Here is a 16,488-nt window from a genome sequence, read left to right as displayed (position 1 = left end):
TACTTTCTGTGTGGAGCTTCGTAATCTGAAGTTCAAAAACAGGCAGAACCACTCCCTGTGATGGAAGTCAGATAGAGGTTAGCTTTGGGAGGGTGCTCATGACTGGGAGGAGGCTAGAGGGAGTCTTATGGAGCAAGGGGTGTTCCATGCATTGGTCTGGTTCCACAGATGTAAACACATGTACCAATTCGTCAAGCTGTTGGCTAAGGCCTGGGCTCTCTACTGTGTATCATTTGCACTCAATTAATAATAATTGCTTAGCACGGTGCCTACTATGTCTTAAGTGACCCATGAATAGCAGCTACTGAGGTCATCGGCGTCGTCAATTTCAAAGCACCAGAGGGTCATGCCACCGATGAGTTTATCCACAGAAACTAGATTTGTGAGGCTGCTCAGCTTAGTGCCCTCGGGGGCTTAGGCAGCTTGTCTGGGCCCTCCGAAACCCCAGTGGCCTTGGGCCCACCTTCTGGCAGGGAGCGGACTCTCCCCTCTCTCACGTAAATAGAGAAAACTTCCTGTTGGCCTCGGCCCAGCAGCTGCATTTGGCATTGGCATGTGTTCTTAGGTCAAGTGCATTTGGCTCTCCTTTCTGGGCCCTGCCTCGTCCAGGACAGCCGCGTTTGCTCTGTGATAACCCCCTGCATCCGCTGCCCAGACTTCTGGGCTCCGGAGACCAGCTCTGGGGAGTGGAGATGACAGGCTCCCAGGTCCATAATCCTGGCTGGAGGTTCATCCCAGCAGAGGCTCAGATAGTACTGATTCTTCCCTGCCATCTTTGTTCTTCTGAGCAGTAGGCCCAAGCATGAACTCAGATGTCTGTGATGTGATGATATGAAGTGGGTTGGATGTAAGAAAAGAAATGTGTTCCTTTTCTCCCGCTCCCCTAGAAGATGATACAGTGTGGGGTGTGGCCACGGACACCATGTTGGGGAGACTTTTGGGAGTGGTGGGGACTGTGGTTAACCCAAGGAGGCCATTGTCACCTGGCTCCAGCTGATTGTTGCCACGTGGGACATGGGCTCAGTGTGGCTGGGGCCTCTGGTTTTTCACAAGAAGCTAGAAATCTGAGTTTCTAAGGCGAATGCCTGCAACTCTAGATCTTGGCACCTAGCTTGGTTGTACTTCTGGGGCTTTAAGTGTGACACAGGCTGGCTCTGCATGGGCCCACTGGAACACATCTGCAGATGTCTGGTATAAGCGGGTGGCCTCAGACCCAAAGAATCGACCATCTCCCACTTTGCAGCTTTGTGACCTTGCCCAGATGATGTGGTTTTTCTGTTTCATCACCTGTGCAATGAGGTTGAAGAGTGAACAGTTCCTGCTGTTCATCATTCACGTGATGAATGCTCCTGGGTGTTGGTGTCCCGCCCTCCCTGGTTTTTGCCTTTTGGTTCCCAGCTTACTGGGGAGCCCAGGGGAAGACTTGGGGTTGTTTCAGACGCCCTCCATTTCCTCCTCAAGGACCTGCAGTCTGCCTTTCGGGCAGGAGTGGACAGTTCTCCGCTGCCCTCATTCTCAGCCAGTGGAGAGGCCTCTGCGGACAGGGGTCTTCCTGCTCCGCCCACAGACCCTCGACCCTCCAGTTCCTGCAGATCCGGAGGAAGGCAGGGAGCGGTCCCTGAATCTCCTCTCTGCCACGTTCCCTTCACCCCATGGGTTGCTAGGACCAGTCCCTCCTGATGCTCACATGTTTCCCCTCTTTAGAAATCAGCAGAAAAAAAAAGATCTGCCTTTGATCCTGGTGCTCCTGATTGCCATGAGTTTCCTGTTCTTCGTTGTGTCTTAGCAACTTCTCCTGAGGTTAGCCTTGTTTGCTGACAAAAGTCCGTCTAGTTAAAGCTATGGTTTTTCCAGTAGTCATGTATGGGTGTGAGAATTGGACTATAAAGAAAGCTGAGTGCCAGAGAATTGATGCTTTTGAACTGTGGTGTTGGAGAAGGCTATTGAGAGTCCCTTGGATTGCAAGGAGATCCAACCAGTCCATCCTAAAGGAGATCAGTCCTGACTATTCATTGGAAGGACTGATGCTGAAGCTGAAACTCCAATACTTTGGCCACCAGATGCAAAGAACTGACTCATTTGAAAAGACCGTGATGCTGGGAAAGATTGAAGGAGGGACGAGAAGGGGATGACAGAGGATGAGATGGGTGGATGAAATCACCAACTCAATGGACATAAGTTTGAGCAAGCTCTGGGAGTTGGTGATGGACAGGGAAACCTGGCGTGCTGCAGTCTATGGGGTCGAAAAGAGTCAGACACGAATGAGCGACTGAACTGGACTGAACTAGTCTTGCTGAGGGAGAGACTTCTCTCTAGACATTCAGCCTGGGGGAACAAAGGAAGATATTGAGCATTTTTGCCTATTCCAGCTGACAAATGCAGGTGCCTACGGAAGCTCCAATGTAGGCTTGGAGCTTGGCTGAAAACAGGTTGCCAGCTGACCCCACACAAGCTAGACCAGACTTGGAGGGGCCTGGGAATCAGCATTAGGCTTCCTCCAGAGTTGGACATGACTGAAGCGACTTAGCAGCAGCAGCAGCAGGGGATCTGGATGCTGCTTAGCACCTGAGAGTCATATGTATACTGCCTCTGCGTGATGAGGTCGTGGTAACATGGAAATTGTATCTCTCTCTAACACACACACACACATATACATACACACACACTTAAGGATTAGACGTGTCCTCTTGGCTCTGAAGGAAAATGGAGGCTTAAGTGTCCAATCTCAGTGCTCACGAACTACAGCTTCCCAAACTTCACAGTCACTTTTGGGGTCCTTCCAAGCAGAAGAAACTTAAATGAGATACATGATGTGCAGGAAATACTTCACACAGTGGCTACATGTTGGAAGCAGTTAATGATTATTATTAATTCTCATTAGGGCTTCCCCAGTGGCTCAGACAGTAAAGAATCTGCCTGTAATGCAGGAGACCTGAGTTTGACCCCTGGGTCGGGAAGATCCCCTGGAAAAGGGAATGGCAAGCCTCTCCAGTATTAGTTTCAGTGGAACAAAAACTTGACTTTGCTCAACTTTAATTTAGGGGAAAGATTTTGATTCTTTCCATTTGGTTCAGTTCAGTGGTTAATAAAATAAAGATACTTAGTTTGAAGCTGGTGCTGTTTTAGATGTTTGCAGGAACCAATTAATTCCCTTCTCCAGGGGATCTTCCCAACCCACGGATCGAACCTCAGTCTCCTGCATTGCAGGCAGATTCTTTACTATCTGAGCCACCAGGGAAGCCCAATTAATTTGTAGCTCAGTAAATCATACCTGGTTGGGTCTGGGTCCCCAGGGGCAGTGACATCAGTCCCCACCTGGGACTCAGGGTCATTCCTGAGCCTGTCCCTGGGCAGGGTGGCACTCGGTGTCTCGGCCACTGGCAAGGTCTCTACAGAGCCTGGCCACCCCCAGAGCAGGCAGAAGCAGGGGCCGGGGCAGAGGGGCTCACGAGCTGTCCTGTTCCATGCAGATCAGGAGCGACACCTCACAGATCCTGGAAGAAAACATTCCCCTCCTTAAGGCCAAGGTGGTGGAAATGCGTGGCATCTACGCCAAAGTGGACCAGCTGGAGGTGAGTAGAGGGTAATTAACTTTCTTTGTGAGTCTGTGGACTTGTTCTGGCTCTTCCCGTCCTCTCTCCCAAGATGCTGATCTGGCGTTGATAGTGTTAGGCCTTAAACCCAGTGGAGGGGGTGGGTGGCAAAAAGGGACCTACATTGTATTTTTAAAATATAAAAAATATGAATTTATATAAGGAATCTCATTTTAAAATTGGGGTACTTTCTATAAAAACCTAAATTTCAAGCTGCTTTTTGTTATTTATTTATTTTTGGCCTTGCCACACAGCTTGTGAGACCAGGGATTGAACCTGAGCCACGGCTGTGAAAGTGCGGAGTCCTAACGACTGGAACGCAAGAAACATCCCTAAGCGGCTTTCGGAAATGTAGAAGTTCTCAGTACTCTGTATTTCTTTAAATAGTTTGTTCTGTTTACTTTTTAAGGTATAAATACATAAAGTGTACACATCATAAGTGTACAATTCAGTGAATTTTAACATGTATCAACCCCCTTGGAGGCCTCCCCCGTGGCTCAGTGGTAAAGAATCTGCCTGCAATGCAAGAGTCGCAAGAGACGCAGGTTCTATCCCTGGGTTGGGAAGATTCCCTGGCAGAGGGCATGGCAACCCACTCCAGTACTCTTGCCTGGAGAATCCTATGGACAGAGGAGCCTGGTGGGGTCCATGGGGTTGCAAAGAGCCAGACACGACTGAAGCGACCGAGCACACACACGCATAAACACCCACATGAAGATGACCCAGGTTGAGAAACTGAACCTTTCCACTCCCTAGGCTGCATTCTGGTAGAACTGGTGCAGCTGCCCCTCAGACAGGGCACGCGCTCTGTATTTCCCCATAGTCCCCACCCTGCCCTATTGCCTCACTGCGGGCGTAGTTCACCTGCCTTTTATCTGTGGGCACCGGGCCAAGGTGCGTGGTGTCTCAGTGGCTCCTGGCTGCACTGCGAGTCCGCACCTTCCCCTTGCCGTCTCCCAGAGGAGGAGCAGGACTTCCGTGAGGTCACCCACTTCCCAGGGATCACACAGCTGATTCCAGGAAGCAGGGGCTTCAGTTCACATCCATGAGAGCCCAGGCTTTTCCTCAAACTGGGGCCCTTGGCTCAGGCTCCTGGCTCCTTGTGCAGTGAAAGACCGGAAGGCTGGAAGAGCCTGCAGTGTAGCAGAGGTGCCTGGACTGGACGTGAGCCCCTCCAGTCTGCCCAGGAAGGGAGCCAGCAGTGGGCCCTGGAGTTCGCGGAGAATTAACATTCTTGTCAGCAGAGAAGGAGGCAGGAATATAATTAAAACTTTGCCCTTGGAATAGCTGATTCATTTGGATTTTATTCCACACGTTTGAAGGAGGACAGAAAAATGCAAAGATGTGCAGCCCTGGTTCTGGCCTTTCTTGGGCCACCCCACCGCTCGAGCCCCATTTTCCCTTAGTATTCAGTCTTCTGACGCTTACTGAGGACCTACTAGATGCCGCTGCGGGCCCTCACAGTGGGAAAGACAGAGTTCAAGGCTGTGGTTCCCGCCAGGAGAAACAGCAGGAGCATGACCACTGTGTTTCCTGGGGCTTCTGTGACAAGTTGTCACAAACGGAGCGGCTTAAAACAGCACGAATTAAGCATCTCACAGTCCAGAGGTCAGAAGTCTGAACCGTGGCAGCAGGAGTCGGCAGGGCCGGCTCCCTCTGGGGGAGAATTCCCATCCTGGCCTTTGCCAGCTTGCATCTCCCAGCTCATGGCGCCTTCCTCCAACTTCAGAGCCATAGCACAGCATCTTCCAGGCTCTGTCCTCCCCTGAGTCTCCTGATGCCGTCTTATAAGGACCTCCACGATTACCAGGACAGTTTCCCTGGCTCAGGATCTTTTTAACACCTGCCAAGTCCCTTTGGCCATGGAAGGTGATATGTTCACAGGCTCTGGGAATGAGGCTGGGGACCTTTGGGTGGGGTCATTACTCTGCTGGCCACATTCACCAAGGGTGACTTCAGAGGCACGTGCTCTGGAGGGCAGTAGGGAATGGGCAGTGGATGCTACAGGCCCTGGAGGGTGAGTGGAAGGAGCTGGGGGGCACAGCCGGGGTAGAGGCTCGGCGGTGGGAGGCTCTGGGCTCTGGGCAGCAAGATGATGGACCAGAAGGATCTGGGAAGGCCAGGTTACAGGGGCGAGGCGGGTGATGACCAGAGCGGGGCTGGAGAAATTGAGCCGCAGGAGCCTGGGAGATGCCAGCAGGGCCCAGGACTGCCCTGGACAGCCAGGGATGAGAAGACCAACCGCAAGCCACTCCTCCTTATCCTCTGGGAACAGCTGGAGCTGAGAAGCAACTCTCCCCTCCCATGAGGTGTGAATCTTCAGGCCGCCACAGCCCCCACTCTGACCTAGAGTCTGCTACCATCGAGGCCCGGTGGCATTTGCCTCCTGTCAGCCCTCTGGGCTGCTGTTTTCCTTAGAGCATACAGAGATTTCTCTGCAACTGGGCCCTAGTTAAAAAGAAGAAAAACTACCTTGGTCCAATAGGGTCATGGATTTCAAGGCAAATGGGAGACTTCGTATTTCCCGCTGAGCTATGTGCGATATAAGACATAGGACCTGATCAGAACCCAGTGTTGTGCTGAGGCAGATGGATTCCAGAGCTGGACCGCCTGGGGCTCAGATCTGCCCCTTGGAGACGGGTTTTTGTTTGGGGTTTTTTTTTTTTTTTTGACTGCGCCATGCGGAATCTTAGTGGCCTGACCCAGCATCAGAGCTGTGCCCACTGCCCTGGGAGCACAGAGCCTTATCCGCCGGGCCCCTGGGGACGTCCTAGGTCTGTGACGCGGGTCACTCACTCCCCTCTCGCATCAGTTTCCTCCTCTAGGTGGGGTGTGTCGTCGTGAGGGTGTGAGGTTGGCCCCTGGCATCCTGCAGGTGCTCGGGGAAGGCAGGCTGTCACTGCGGGGGTGCCCACAGGCTGAGAGCCGGGATCCAGTGCCTGCTCATCACTCTGCCCAGCAGCTGGGGGCTCCAGGGAGCCCAGGACCACTCTGCTCCCATATCACTGTGACCCACTGAGGGCCGGGAGGCTTGAGAACCGTGGGGGTGACTTCTCAGGCCAGAAAAAACCAAGTTACTGAGCCACCGCTGTGAGCCAGGGACTCTTAAGTGCTTTAGATGAAAGAGCTTGCCTACCCTTTGTGGCAGAGCGAGGTCCTGGTATTGGTCCTGTTCTATAGAGTGGCTACGGCACAGAGGTGATGGGACTTGCCCAGGGTCACACAGCTGGGGAGTGGCGGAGTTGGGATTACAGAAGTCTGCTCCGGACCCCTCCTCAATGCTGGGCGCTGGCCCCCCTCTGGACCTGGCCCTGCTCTGAACCCGGGGGCCTTTGTCACAAGGATTCAGGCACAGCCGAACTCACACACCTGTGTTTTAGACCATGTGACTGTCCCGTCTCTCTCACCCCTCCCCCTCCTCCTTCCCTTCCTTTCTTCCTTCCCACGCTTCTGATAATAAAAGTGGCTCATTTTCACAGTGGAGACAATCACGTGGAAGTCACCTCTGCTCCCAGGGGTGGCCACAGTCCCCAGCTGCCTCCTCCTGTGCCCTCTCCTCCCCACTCCGTGTGGATGCCTGGCAGGGTCGTCCCACTGCCCCTGTCAGCTTTCCTGGCCAGGTTCGGTCTCTCCCTGGCCGCGGCCTGGCCGGCCTGCCCTCCCTGGCAGGCGTTTTGGAGGCGGATCAGACCTCGTGAGCGCACATTCCTCCGCGTCCCTCACACTCCCCACCACAGCGGCATTAACGCAGGGAGCGTAAAATTGGAATCGGCTGCAGGGAGGGACTGCAGGACTTCTTCTTTGCTTTACAGCCAGATGTGCCAGCCGGTGAGGCCAGGGGAAGCGGCCCGGCCCAGGGCTCCTCTCTCCCCCTCCACCCAGCACACACACCCACACTTGAAGTGCCTTATTCAGAGCCTTTCAGCTCTGCCCTTGCCAGAACCACAGGGCAGCAGCCACACAACACTGCTGCCATCCTGGGCTCGTCCAGTGTCTTTTTGCTAAGGATGCAGTCATTCATTCATTTACTCATGCACGCATTCATTCCTGTGTGTGCATTCATACATGCGTGCATTATTCATGTGTGCACACCTTCATGCATGTGCGCATTCATTCATATGTACATGCATTACGCGTGTGTGTGCCTTCATTCACGTGTGCACGCCTTCATCCGTGCATACGTGCATTCTCCTGTGCGCATTCATCCACTCGCGCGCATGCATTCCTGCCTCCGCCATCCAGCTGAGCAGGCCCCGGTCGTGGCCTTGTGAACAGCAGTGACTCAGCACCTGCTCTCCCAGAACTCACTCTGGAAGGAGATGGCCCCCGAACCGGCAGACAGGAAGTTGAGAGGGAGAGGAGAGCTAAGAAGACGGGCCTGGGCAGCTCTGCGGTGGGGCCGCGTTAGCCTAGGTGGTCGGGGACGGCCCCTCTGTGGAGGGCCCAGCGGACCCTGGGCCTGGGAGACAAGCAGGGTTCACCCATGGAGAAGAGAGAGGTGCCCGGGCATGGAGGGAGCTGCTGCAAAGGCCTCGAGGAGAGTGAGGCTGGAGTTTTTGAGGAACCAGAGGGAGGCCTGGGTGGGACACAGGGAGAGAGGGCAGAGCGGTGCTGGGCCTTGCTGGGCGGGCGGGCCTGGGGCTTTCCGTCTGCGGAAGGAAGGCTGCCCCATGGGGCCTGGCGCCGAGAGGGTCTCCTGCCTCTTCCTGGTGCAAGAAAACCTTCTACATTTTCCTTTGGGAGCAGAGAGGCCCACAGAGGGGAGGCTTGTCTGAGATGGACCTGGAGTCACCACATTCGGCGGCCTTCGCAGGTGTACGAGCAGTGCATGCACACGTGACACGTGAACACACCCGGCACACAGGCACACAAACGCAGGCACAGATGCCAATGCCCGTGCACCCGGCACACAGGCACGCCAGGAGTCGCAAACAAGTGGGCCGCACAGCCTTGTCTTAGACACTCTGGAGTTATTGCTAACGTTGTTAAAAACTAGACATTTTTCATGAATCTGAATGTCCTGTTTTTTCTTTTTAAATGATGTTATCTGGCATTAATTGACCTCTTAATATGCCCTGAGCACTAAACTGCTGAGCAGGGTTGATACTGTTATGATTCCTGCTTCACAGATAAAAAAAATTGGGGGTAACAGAAATGAAGTAACCTGGCAAAAGGCATACGACCAGTGAGTGGTAGATCCTGGGTCTAGTCCAGCGGGTCTGACCCCGGCCTTCTCTTTTCTCAACGCTGGAGGTTCTGCAGTAGAGCCCCAAGCTGAGTGACCCCCAGGGGCCAGGGACCTGGTATTTCAGCTCGCCCAGCCTGTTCTCAGCCTGTTTCACTCGCTTGTCATCTGCCTACCCCTTGGCGGTTTCTGAATGTGAGACTCCCCAATACCCATCAAATATTAAACAGAGCAATTTTGGGGAATTCCCTGGTGGCCCAGGGGTTAGGATTACACGCTAACTCTGCTGGGGGCACAGGTTTGATCTCTGGTCGGGGAACCAAGAGCCTGCAAGCTTCATGGGTGTGACTAAAAAACCAAAAGAGAGCCATTTCGGAAAACTTCATTTTTCATAAAGAAGGCCGTGCAGCCTGAGTCTCCTCTCTGCTGCTGCCTGGCTGTGTGACTTTGGGTAGGTGGTCCGACCTCTCTGACCGTTGGTTTCTCCCCTCTGTAAAATAGTCTCAACAGAGGGTCACTAGGGGGAGAAGGGGAAAGGATAGGAGTGGAGGCTCGGCCTGGCCGGGGCGGAGGGGGCGTCACGGTTACCGTCAGGGTTTCTGAAGGTGCTCCCAGCAAGGCACCAGCGAGCCTGAGGTCTCCCAGAGCCTGGCGCCCGTTGGTCAGGCCAGAGGGAGGCTGGAGGCAGTAGCTGCTGGCGGCCGAGGGAGGCAGCCGTGGCATCTAGTCTCTCCGCTCCCCCGACAGGCCTTTGTCAAGATGGTCAGACGACACGTCTCCTTCCTGGAGGCCCACGTGCTCCAGGCCGAGCGGGACCACGGGGCCCTCTCGCAGGCCCTGCGGAAGTGGCTGGGCTCCTCGGGGCTCCCAGCACTCGGGAACGTGAGTATCGCCACCTCCCCGCCCCCTCCCAGACCCCGGAGCCGGGAGAGGGGCACCGGAAACGGGAGTTCAAAGGGCACGGCTGGCTTCTGCAGACAGGAAGCGGCGTCTGGCTGGGGCATTGCAGACCCTCCCTGGGGTGCCCCCGTGTTCCCTGATTGGTGGTGCCATGGCTGCCCGCCCCCTCATCCACCGTTTAGTAAATGCTGCTGTTTGCTAAGCACGGGTCTGTCTGGAGTTCCCATGCTGGTTAGAAACAGCTCTTGGCCCTTCCTTCCGCATCTGAGGCTCAGGGCCATTTCCAGCATTCAGGTGGGGTTCCCCTTCCCAGGGCACAAATCACCCTCCAGCAGACCAGAAGGGCGGGGCACAGTGGGAGGGGCATCGAGCCCACAGCTGGCCAAGGCCTCTCCCTCCCACACTGCTACTTCCTTGGATTTCTCCCTATGCAAAAGGAAGGGTCACTGTGCCCCTTATACTGGTGGGAAAACTGCTATGTGCTGCTTACCTGCTTGCCTCCAGGTGAGGGACTGGCCCAAAGCCAGTAGCAGTTGGATTGTGGCATCAGAGTTCATGGTCTCAAAATTCTTACTGATTCCTTAGAGCCCAAGTTAATGTCACCTCCTCTGAGAAGCCCTCTGGGATTGTGCACTCTCTGGACAAATGCTTCTCTTCTGCCTGCCAATGACAGTGAAGTCGGGAGCAGCCTCCTTGGTCCTCCCCTCCCTTAAGTTATGGTGACTATTGCAGGGCACCAGGGCCCCCCACTCACACGGTGCTCTGCCCACTGATGGCTCAGAAGCACCACGGAGGAGGGAGGGCAGAGGTCCCTGGCTGCCTGCTGCCTGCAGCAGGTGCCCTAACCTGGGGCCTGCCGGGTCCTTGGTCTCTGTGCCTTACGGTCTTTTTCTGTAACCCGCGGGGCTTCCCTTTGTGGTTGGCACCAGTGTCTTCCTTTAGTGGCAAGGCTTGGAGGGGAGGGTCAGGCAGCTGAAGTCAGTGCTGGGGTTGGAACCCACGCCCGAGGGGCTGTGGGATGGGGTCCCGTGCCCACTTCTGCTGCGGGATCCCATCGGGGTGTGGCCACACACGCTGGGACCTGCACCCTCTCATCTCTGCCAGACTCGGGGGGCCCCCTAGCCCTACCTGTGGTGACTTGTTCCAGGAAACGCGTCCCAGCCAGGGCTGGTGAGTCATTCAGCGACCCTGGCGTGTTGATCTTGGCCCCGGGAGGGCTTTGTGTGGTCCAGGGGATGCGGGCGGGTGTGCTCACACGCGAGTGCAAAGCCGAGGGTTTCCAGGGCTGCATCTGCACCTGAGGCGCCAGCTGCAGGGGCTCTTCTAGATACAGAGTCGTCACAGCTCGCCCTGGGGCCCAGACCTGCCGGGTCTCGCAGCCCATCCTGTGAGGGAGGGCTAGCCATCAGATGAGGAAGCTGAGGCCCCGAAGGGTCAAACCGCTTGCCCACCCAGAACGTGGTGGAGCTGCGATTTGAACCTGCGGAGCTGGTGCACTGCAGCGCCTGGTCCTACTGGGTCTCTCTGAGCCCGGTTCCGACCGCTGCAGCTGCGGTCTGGGGTGGGGGTCCTTGAAGAGCCCCCACGTGGGTCCCTGTTTCTTCTGTCTGGAAGAACCCACCCAGCCAGGGTTTCACGCTATGTCCAGCTGGTTCCCCTCCATTCCTGCCGAGGTGGACGCCTCACTGACCACTGCCCTCACCCTCGGAGGCCACACGCCCCCCCCCCCTCCGGCAGCGAGGAGCCCTCCAAATTCTGCCTTCCTGCCCCAACTCACCCTCCTTGCCCCATGCAGTGAGGGGCTGACGCGGGGCAGGGGCTCTTGGGCTGAGGGTCCTGCCCAAACTCCTTTGGAAGCCCACCCCCTCAAAGGAAATGGGCTGCTCATTGCTGCCCCCGGGCCCTCCCGGAGGCAGGGGCATCAGCGGGGGGCCTCCCTCCAGGGGCTCAGGCAGGAGGCCCTCCGCCCTCACCCCCTGGAGCTGGGCAGGGGCTTTTGGGGGGGGTTGCCCCTTCCCTGCTTGGCCATCTGCTGGAGCAGGCGTCCTGGGGAAGGAGAGGGGTGGGGAGTGGCTGGGTCTGCAGTTCTGCTAACTCTGCCAGCGCCACCTGCCCTCCTGGCCTCCTTTCTGCATCTTTTCTCTCCCTCACTCTGCAGCTAAAGTGGGGAGGTCAGGGAGGGCGCAGGGCACGGGGCCAGGGTCTCCCAACACACTAGCAGTGGGGCCAGAAAGCCCCACTGCACCCCTGCCTGTGTGACTCGGTGCTGGCCAAGGCCTGGGCCAGCCCAGGGATGCCAGCTGAGTGTCCCTCCTCGTCACCCACTCCCCCCTAAGGCTGGGCCTTTGGTCTCCGACTTGAACTACCGGGTAAGTGTGCGGTCAGTGCCCAGACGGGGGTGAGGGGCTAGCCTCTGTGCCCAGACGTAAGAATGTACACACTTCTAGGCTTCAGTTTTCATGCTAACGCACACATGACTATTTTCGTGGTACAGAGGTTCGTGTTTCCATGCTGTATGGCAGGGAAGTTTCCCATTGAGCTTTTATGTTGATTCTTAGAATGCTGCAAACCTCTAACTCAGAATCACGCCTCTCTTTGGCTACGGCAATTTTTAGCTGTGTGACCGTGGGTGAGTCTCTTAGCCTCTGCAGGCCTCAGATCGCTTACCTGTCGGTTATCATGGTCTTGATCATGAAACAGTCTGCCTGCTAGAGAACTGGTTTCGATTTGATGTGCGATGAAGAGGGCCTCCTCCACTAAAGCAGTGGGAAGAAAAAGAAGAAAGAGTCCAGAACTCTCAGACGGAGGGTTCCGAGCATTGGTGGGTCTGCGAAGTCAGCTGCGCCTTTAAATAATGGTTCAGGACAGAGTGCCTGGGCCCTCCGGGGTGAGCAGGTTTCATGGTGGTGACAGAGAGCAGGCCCTGCAATGCCAGCTGCTGTTCTCAGCCCCAGTACCCCACAAGGGAGGTGCTAGTGTTAACCCCGGCCAGGGAACCAAGGCACAGAGCAGTTTAGTCCCTTAGCCAGGGCTACACAGCTGAGCATCAGGATAGGAATCTGCTTGAATCTGTCCCTCGTTATCTTGGGAGAGAGCCGTGACCTCTTACTTCAGGAAGCACATGTCCAGTGGGAGAATAGAGGCAATGACCAAATCCTCAGAAACTTCAGTAACCGGACATTTCGTTCTGAGGGATGACCTCTAAGGAAGGGCCACGTAAACTGAGACCCGGATGGTGAGTGAGAGAAGGCTGAAGTCAAAAGCAGGGATGTTTCCAGCAGTGGGATGGCAGGCCTGGAGGCTCTGGGGTGGGATGAGCTTGGGTCCCGAGGAACAGCAGTGAGTCCCGTGTGGGGAGCCGGGAAGGGTGTAGGAGACGAGGTGGGGGGCAGCCTGGACAAAAGCAGGGGTCTCGGGCCACACAGGGGGCCCGAGCACTAGTCCAGCGGCGGCAGGGAGCCTTGGGAGGGCTCGGAGCCAGGGAGTGACTGGGTAGATGTGCGCTGCTTTAGGGAGTTTCCAGGGCTCATTCTCTACCCTGAGCTCAGGCTGGCATTCGGGGTCAGCGCTGTCTTGTTTAGACTTGACCACAAGAGCTGAGCCGGGCACAGGCATGCCCTCCAAGCTTCAGAGTTCAGCTGTTAGGACTGCAGTTCCTTGGCCTGGAAACCCTGCATGCTGTGCCCGGAGCTCCCTGAGACCCTTGCCTTGCCGGGTCTCGGGGCCTTTGTCCAATTGGAAGAGAACAGGGGCTCTCGGGGGAGGCGCACAGGTCTCCCGGCATGTGTATGATCCCAGAGACCCTGCCTGAGGAGGCGGCCCCCCTGCCTGCGCACACAGGGCCCCTCACATCTGGAGATCGTTTCAGGCACATGTGGGAGTGAAAGTGAGACGGAGCTGCAGGCGTGTGGCCTTGGAGGGGACGTGGAGAGCATGCCAGGGGTCGCCGTGCCCCCCAGGTCCAGGTCCTGGTGATGGCCGAGCGCCCATCATGGTGTCCTGACCACGCCAGGCCTTCCGCTCAGCGCCCGCACCCAGAGGCACAGAGCAGCCTCACTAATTTGTTGTCAGCCACTGTTTGTTCTCCGCCAAACCAAAACATCTTGTTCACGAGGTGTCATTTTGATTAATTTCCCGATGGATAACAGTATAGCGTTTTCCAAAGAAGGCTGTCTGGCTAAGAGCGAAACCACTTGGGGCCAAGTCCTGACGCAACACAGAGCAGGCTGCCGGGGTGGACTGTGGCCTGGGCACGACTTGGGGCTGCCCGACGCACCTGTTCGCCCCGCGCCTGCCCACGGGGCGATCTGTAACACAAATGGGTGTGTTCCGCCAGGTGTGACACAGTAGGGAATGGTGTAGACTGTGGCGAATTGCAGAGCCTGTGCCTTAATGATAGAGGTAGCGAATTTCAGAAGCAGCTTTTGCAGAAACGGGATCAAGGAGGGCCAGATTTTCCTATTTGGGGGCAGACGCTGGGCATGTGGAGTTTTATATGAATCTTGTAATGTCTAAAAGTCAGCAACTAATTTTTCTCACTGTTAAACATTTGAGGGGGAAAAAAATGTGTTGTGCCCTGGGTCACACCCAGCACACTCCCCAGCTCTGGATTTGGGGCTGATGGCCGGTATCCCAGAGGTCCCCTGGCACCCCCCCCCCACTTCAGAGGCATTTGGGACCAGGGATGAGGGGAAAGCTCGTGGCGTCTTCCTTCACTCTGCGCCAGCCCCAGCAGGGGCCCTCAGCTTTCTGCAGCAGCATGATGAGCAACCTGGAGTTTTATTGGGCGTCTACTCCAGCTCCAAACCATGGTAGTTGTATTGAGTTCTTTCGGGCTTCCCTGGTGGCTCAGATGGTAAAGAATCCGCCTGCAATGTGGGAGACCTGGGTTGGTCTCTGGGTTGGGAAGATCCCCTGGAGGAGGCCATGGCAGCCCACTCCAGCGTTCTCATGGAGAATCCCATGGACAGAGGAGCCTGGCGGGCTGCAGTCCATGGGGTCGCACAGAGTCAGACAACTGAGCGACTAAGCACAGCACAGCGCGTTGAGTACTTTCATGAAGGACTTTCTGTGCCTTGTCTCAACTTCCCATAATAGCCCCAGAGGTAAAGGGTATCGTCTGAGAAAGGGACCTGAGGCTCAGAGAGGGCTGTTCACTTGCCCAGGGTCAGACAGCGTAGGCAGCAGAGACAAGATATGACCCAGCTTTGACCTTGTTCAGGGTGTCTCCCTTCTCTCTGTGATCTTCCCAAGTGCAGGAACCACAGCCTAGATGGTGGAGGTTGCAAACTGGAGGTCCCTGGGCCCCCAGTCTGCCTCACCAACATGTGTTCTTTGGCCAGCTTGGTATATGTACATGTTAAATTTCAATTGGCTGCCAGCATCTAAAAAAGGAAATTTTACATAAGAATGTAGACCTCTGGCTTCTCTTGAGAAAACAGAAGGGGGACTTCCCTGGTGGTCTGGTGGCTAAGATTCTGCACCCCCAATGCAGAGGTGCCCAGGTTTGATCGCTCGGCAGGGAACTAGATCCCACGTGCCATGACTGAGACCTGGTGCAGCCAAATAAAATATAAATAAAAATATAAAAAAGAAAAAGCAGAGGTCTGGGCCCGCGAGCAGCATCCCCGCTGAGCCACCGACTGGCCCACATCACCCTTTGTCCTTACCTGCCTGTGGGCACTTGAGTTTCCTACTGGGTCGAGCGCCTAGTAGGTGTTTAATAAACGTTAATCAGTGGATGCTCTGAAGGCGTCCATGGCCCTTGGAGGCCCCCTCCCCCTGGGTCCGCCCTGGGGTGGTCCCCAGGCAGTGGAGAGCTGGGCCGGACAGAGCCCACGTCTGCCCAGCGGCCCGGGGCCGCCTCCTGGGCTTCTCTGGAGGTGGTGGAGGCTGTGGGCGGAGCTGCCCTGCCAGGCCCGCCTGCAGGCGGCCTCGGTGCCAGGCTTGGCGCTGCCCCGCCCCCCGCCGTTCCCCCCACTCCGCCCCCAGCTCGTCCGCCCCGCCCGCCCCGGGGAGGCAGGGGCCCCCTGCCCCGCCCTCTCGCTGTGCCCAGTCCCCCTGGAGGGGTGATTCCCGGAAGGAGGCCCGGCCTGGCTGGGCCTCTATCTCGGGGCCGCACAAAGAAGGTAGAGGAGATCCCCTGGCGCCTTCTCCCGGCCCTGGAGCGGCCTCGCCTCCTCTGCCCCGTGGTCCATTGCGGGGTGGGGGGAAAAATGCAGCCCGAGCAGATGGCAGACATTAACGCAGCAATGGAGGCGAGGGGGGCTGGGTTAGTCCCCCCAGCAGCTTGTTGTCCACGAGCTCCTCAGCACTCACACGTTAACGGATCTTGAGTACAGATATTTGGTGGCAAGGGTGCCAGGGAGGGACAGAGGGCTCCTGGCTGGCTGCTTTGGGAATCAGATTTTTTTTTTTAAGTGTTACATTTTTGTTTTCGCCTTTGAGCGGGGAGGAAGTTCCTTTCCACAAAAAGGAGTGTTTATTTGGGGCAGGGCTTACTGATGAGGCCCACGTGGGAGCACCCCAACTTCTCCGTGGTCGGCAGGACACAGTGCCCTGTCTCCTAACAGCACCGCCATCGGGGCTGCCCCCTGTGAACATTCTTGAGCCCAGTGCTGCCTCGTGGCCCTCCCTGGGCCTGGTGGACACTGTCTCTGGTCTTGGCTCATGCTGGTCCCCTGCCTGGAAGACCCTGCCTGCTCCCTGCGGGGTGCTGTTTGTTTGTCGTTCAAGGATAAGTGGAGCATCAGCACCTCTGGGAAGCCATCTAGATTGCCCCAGGCAGCGTTCCTCTGGGCTCCCCAGTCC

General features: G+C 56.4%; 1 protein-coding gene across 3 annotated transcripts in view; it reads left to right on the top strand.

Moving 5' to 3' along the window:
- BCAS4 (breast carcinoma amplified sequence 4) overlaps positions 1 to 16,488 on the top strand; it is a 56,940-nt gene that overhangs the window by 21,694 nt on the left and 18,758 nt on the right. For 2 of the 3 annotated variants that reach the window (XM_044927533.1, XM_025263285.2), the window contains exons 3-4: positions 3,471 to 3,572; positions 9,526 to 9,660. In XM_044927533.1, the coding sequence (XP_044783468.1) occupies positions 3,471 to 3,572; positions 9,526 to 9,660 (237 nt within the window). The remainder of the gene's footprint in view (positions 1 to 3,470; positions 3,573 to 9,525; positions 9,661 to 16,488) is intronic. The other variant, XM_044927534.1, reaches the window with a different exon arrangement.

Source organism: Bubalus bubalis, chromosome 14 (assembly GCF_019923935.1).
Source record: "Bubalus bubalis isolate 160015118507 breed Murrah chromosome 14, NDDB_SH_1, whole genome shotgun sequence".
In the NCBI taxonomy this organism is placed as follows: Eukaryota; Metazoa; Chordata; class Mammalia; order Artiodactyla; family Bovidae; genus Bubalus; species Bubalus bubalis.
This window is presented reverse-complemented; position numbering and strand designations above follow the sequence as displayed.